This window comes from Lethenteron reissneri, chromosome 63 (assembly GCF_015708825.2).
Source record: "Lethenteron reissneri isolate LAM-NWPU_2019-01 chromosome 63, ASM1570882v1, whole genome shotgun sequence".
In the NCBI taxonomy this organism is placed as follows: domain Eukaryota; kingdom Metazoa; phylum Chordata; class Hyperoartia; order Petromyzontiformes; family Petromyzontidae; genus Lethenteron; species Lethenteron reissneri.
The window spans coordinates 22,220-27,500 of NC_083841.1; the positions used below are offsets into that span (position 1 = coordinate 22,220).

Sequence of the window (5,281 nt, forward strand, 5' to 3'; positions counted from 1 at the left end):
TGTTCACGTGTCATTGCTTCACCTTTTTGTTGATTGATGCTTGTATATAGTGTAGAGTTGTACAGGTTGGTTATGGTATTTATGGTTGCTTTCTTGTTCTCTTTTCTTTTCCTGTTGAAGCTCGCGTATTTTTTTTTCTTCTCTCTCTCCCTTTCGTTAATTTAAACTTTCTAATTATTGACAGCCGGGACGGCTGGAGGCTACATAGAGGGGGGTAATGTAGTGACATAAGAAGGGAGGGGCTGCTGTAGGCTCTGGGTTCCCAGGTGGGTCCAGACGCGTAATCCCCTGGGCGCCAGGCGCTGGGTTCCCAGGGGGTCCAGACGCTTAAGCCTCTGGGCGCCGCCAACGGGGGGGGCTGTGTGTGCTCTGTGGGATGTCTGGTGGCGCACACGGCCCCACCCCTCGTTGGGGACTGGGCATATAACCGGAGCTCCCTGGACGATCGGGCCCCAGTTGTAACTCAAGACCCAAGACCCACGACCAGCCATCTGAAGACCCTGGGATGCTGTGAGAGCCAGCGCTGGGACTCTGGAACTCCCGACGCTACGACCTTGTGAGGGCGAGTCCAGAGCGTAGCCAGAGTAGAGTATCTAGGCTGTGTAGCTAGGCTGTGTACCTAGGCTGTAACAGAGTATCAGGACTGTTGGAGTGTTGTATTGTAATAAAGAAGTTACATCTACAAGTGTCTCCGGAACCCGTTACACTGGCACCAATCTCTGACGATTCTCAAAAGCCAATTTCCCATTCGGTCTTCATCTCTGTCCAGTTCCTCTCATTTGTTCCGAACGACACTTTAACTTGTCCTGTCATGGTCCATCCTACTACACGTGTGTGTGTGTCCAAACAGTGGCAGTTTCATTCTCATCACTGCCTGCATCACCATCATCACCAGGTCGCCTTCATCTTCCTCGGCGTGCAACCCTGTTCATCACCATCGACGACGGTCAAAACGTCGCTCAACTCTCTCGCGTCTCACGGCGGTGAAGTTTCCCCGGGACGCTGCGGGGTCAGACAAGTTCCTTTATTCCAGGACGCGACAAACGCACGCCCGGCGAGACCGAGCCGAGCCCGGGGGCAATCCCTCCCCTCCCCTCCCCCCAGGGGTCGAACTCAGACTTCAAACGCATGCTCTGAGGTCTCCAACGGGGCAAGACATTTATTGTGCGTCTCTGCTCGCGTGTGTGGTGTGTGTGTGCGTGGTGTGTGTGGTGTGTGGTTTGTGTGGTGTGTGTGTGTGGTGTGGTGTGTGGTTTGTGTGGTGTGTGTGTGTGGTGTGGTGTGTGTGGTGTGTGTGGTGTGTGTGTGGTGTGTGTGGTGTGTGTGGTGTGTGTGTGGTGTGATGTGTGTGGTGTGTGTGGTGTGATGTGTGTGGTGTAGTGGGTAGTGAGTGGTGGCGTAGCTGGTTAGCGCTGCGCTGCGAACCCGGCGACCCGAGTCCGATTCCCGCTCACGGCCAACACCGGTGGTGATTGTCCGAACCGACCCTGGGCCTCCTCCCCGAGGTCGAATCAAACGAGTACCTGGTGCTGTGTGTGTAAAGATCGCCGCCGGGGAGACAAAGGCGGTCGTGCGAGGTGCTGGCCACCCACCCCCTCGTGTGCCGTTCCGGCCTTCATAGGTGCTCGCTAACAGCACTTGCCCCTACAGTCTGTGAAGGCTACACGGGGGATCTTTGTCTTTGTGTGATGACATGACTATGGAGTGCTGGCTTAAGCGGCCTGGCTAATCAATATCCCCTCTTTGTAAACCCCCCCCCCACCACCCAAGCAAAAGAGAGATCTGGACATCAACGTGCAATCGAGAAGCAAAGCGAACATCGCCACCACCCCGCACCCCCCATTTAAGACAACAACAACAACGATAATGTAACAATAATAATACAAAGGGGTAAATTCCTCAAACCAGTGGTTCCTGCCTAACACGTGAGTCGGCTTCCGCGATTAATATAATCCATGATACGGATTTGTTAGAGTCAGACCGCGTATGTATAAATGTTGTGTCTTTAAGCCCGCCACCACGCGGCACGGCCAATTAGCAAGGTTTAGAGAACAGGACGTGGCCAATTCGTGGCTAGTACAGCACTGACCGGTTGTGTGTTGGCGAGCAAAGCCACAACGTTTACAATCTGAGTGCCGTGACGTTTCGCCAGTAATTACAACCAGCTTCATCAGGCGACAGCCAGATTCGTGGTTCTTGTTCACCTGGGGTGCATGACGCCACCCTTTTTGATTCCTCGCAAAATAGAAACCTTTGGCAATGAATCCAGGTGTAGGCCAATCAGTTTCAAAGACAATGCAATGAATATTACCAGAGCGATGGATATTTGCATGCTCACCACATGCAGTATATAGATTCCGTGCAAAAGGTTTCCTCTATTAGGTGTTTGACAAACTTAACACAGCTCCTGTTTAATTTCCAGAAAGCGTACAAACCTATTCTTGTTTTTTCACACTTCGATTTTGGCAAAAAGGTTGCATTTTACAACCGTTTCATCGACCCACCCCCTCTCTCTCTCTCCTCCCTGCTCCTCCCCCCTCTCTTACCTCTATGGCCTCTTGTTACAGCAGCAGCCCTTTTGCCCACTTCAGCAATTGTTTCTTGCTGTGGTTGCCCCACCTGATGACGGACGCTTGTGTTGCGCCCGAAACGTCGTCATTTAATTGATTTTGTTTTCTACCCACGTGACTTTACCACAAGAATCAAAGAGTATGGATCCCTGCAGTCACGAAAACTTCAAATCGAGATTTGGTCATTAACAATGAACTTTTTTAACTCCCGAAACCAAAGGGGGTTCCGCCAAGGCTGCAGTGAAGGTTTAAGAACCACTGGTTTACGACAACGATAAGAACGACAAGACAAGGGGGGCACAATTCCTCAAAATGCATAAAATGTTAAATAATCTGGTGACAAAAACGGGTGAGGCTGAGGTCTCTCCGCACGCAAACGGTGGTGGGGGGGGGGGGGTGGTGGGAGAGGTCTATGCCCTGTCCGCCAGCTACTGCGATCACTCCCTGCCGGGGGGAGCGGGAGGGGGGGGCACGTCTCTCTGTCCCCAAAAGAGCCACCCAGGGCCCAAGTTGGACAACACGACGTCCGATTAGCGGCGTCGGCTTGCGTACGGTGCGAAAAGAAGTTCCTTTAAGAACTGCTCTGTTGTTGCGTTTAATTGGTTGCGCTCCCCCCGCCCCCCGCACCTCCGATTAGCGCGGCTGGCTTACATATGGTGCGAAAGAAGTTCCCGGCATGCAAGGCGTACGTGTCGAACTGCTATGGATACAGCCGTTTACGAGGCTCATAGCTGTTGCAGACAGAGAGGCGGCACAGCTGCTAGCAGCTGCCTGGCGGCCCTAGCAGTCGGTCACTGCCACACCACGTGATAACTTGGAGGGCTTCTCTCCCCCCAACCCCTGACCCACCCCCCCGCCCCATCGACGCCGTGCACCACGGTTCTTGCCAGCAAATCCAGGGCAGAGTGAGGAGGTGCGTGGAGGTGCGTGGAGGTGCGTGGAGGTGCGTGGAGGTGCGTGGAGGTGCGTGGAGGTGCGTGGAGGTGCGTGGAGGTGCGTGGAGGTGCGTGGAGGTGCGTGGAGGTGCGTGGAGGTGCGTGGAGGTGCGTGGAGGTGCGTGGAGGTACGTGGAGGTGCGTGGAGGTGCGTGGAGGTGCGAGGAGGTGCGTGGAGGTGGGTGGAGGTACGTGGAGGTGCGTGGAGGTGCGAGGAGGTACGTGGAGGTGCGTGGAGGTGCGTGGAGGTGCGTGGAGGTGTGTGGAGGTGCGTGGAGGTACGTGGAGGTGCGTGGAGGTGCGTGGAGGTGCGTGGAGGTACGTGGAGGTGCGTGGAGGTGCGAGGAGGTACGTGGAGGTGCGTGGAGGTGTGTGGAGGTGCGTGGAGGTGCGAGGAGGTGCGAGGAGGTACGTGGAGGTGCGTGGAGGTGCGTGGAGGTGCGAGGAGGTACGTGGAGGTGCGTGGAGGTACGTGGAGGTGCGTGGAGGTGCGTGGAGGTGCGTGGAGGTGCGGGGGCGACACGGCGTGGTGCAACGTCACGCACTAAAGCGACGACGATGCTGAAGCCGAGGACGAGATGGGGGGGGTGGGGCGTGCGCGCAGACCGAGCGTTGGGTAACGTCCCGTAGACGTTGATTGCCGAGTAGCTTTAGCAGCAGCAGCAGCCGTTGCGGCTGTTGTTGCTGTTGTTGTTCGTGAGATGCAGCCACCAGGGCGGAGAGAGAGGGTTCGGTGGCGGGTGCCGGGATGACGACAATGAGGAAGACGATGATGAGGAGGAGGAGGAGGAGGCGGTGGTGGTGGTGCCACTCACAGCAGCATGGTGCTGGGCCGCTCCAGGAACTTGCGGAACTCGGCGAGCCACTGGGCGCCGACGGCTCCATCCACGACGCGGTGGTCACAGCTCAGGGTCACCGACATGACGCTCGCCACCACGAAGCTGCCGCGACACCACACACGGTGACACGGCGCGCGGTCATGGATCGTAGGCAGGCCGGCCTCAATGTTTCTAACCGGCGCAGATGTTACATTGGAGAGGGGCCCACGTTTTGCAAGCGTAGAGAAGGGAGGGAATGACCGTGGCCGAGAATACCCGAAGCTTTGTGTGGAGCGACAGACCAGGCAGCTTCCACACAACGCTACGCAGCTGATGAAAATGTAATGCCGCTCGACTGATTCGGAGTGAGACCTCTGCTGTCAAACCAGAGCCGGTCATGAGCACACTGCCCAGGTATGGGAAACTCTCCACTCTCTCCACTACTGCCTCAACACCAATTACGAGTTGTGGGGGTGGAGTCTTTGATGGTACAATATACCCAGGCAGGTGCTTAGTTTTGGTGGGGCTGATGGTAAGGCCCCACCTCGTAGTGGCACGCTCCAGTCTCAGCAGCAGCGTCTCCAACTCCTCCTCTGAATGAGCAGCTATTACCAAATAATCGGCATACATAACGTGGTTGACCAATAGGGAGCCATCCCTTGACCGCACCCGGGCATCGATCACACACATGTTCACACACACGTTCACACACACGCGCTCACACACACACGCTCACACACACGCGCTCACACACACACGCTCACACACACGCGCTCAAACACACGCGCTCACGCACACACGCACGCTCACACACACACTCACACACGCGCTCAAACACACGCGCTCACACACACGCTCACACACACGCGCTCAAACACACGCTCACACACACACACGCTCACACACATGCTCACACACACACGCTCACACACACACACACACGCTCACATACACGCGC

The 5,281-nt window shown here is 56.1% G+C and overlaps 1 protein-coding gene across 1 annotated transcript in view; it reads right to left on the minus strand.

Annotated features, from left to right (window-relative positions):
• Positions 1 to 1,010: 1,010 nt before the first annotated feature.
• LOC133358785 (dihydrolipoyllysine-residue acetyltransferase component of pyruvate dehydrogenase complex, mitochondrial-like) overlaps positions 1,011 to 5,281 on the minus strand; it is a 14,563-nt gene continuing 10,292 nt past the window's right edge. The window contains 1 exon segment of the mRNA XM_061577234.1: positions 1,011 to 4,446. Within this exon segment, the coding sequence (XP_061433218.1) occupies positions 4,317 to 4,446 (130 nt within the window). The 3' untranslated portion in view covers positions 1,011 to 4,316.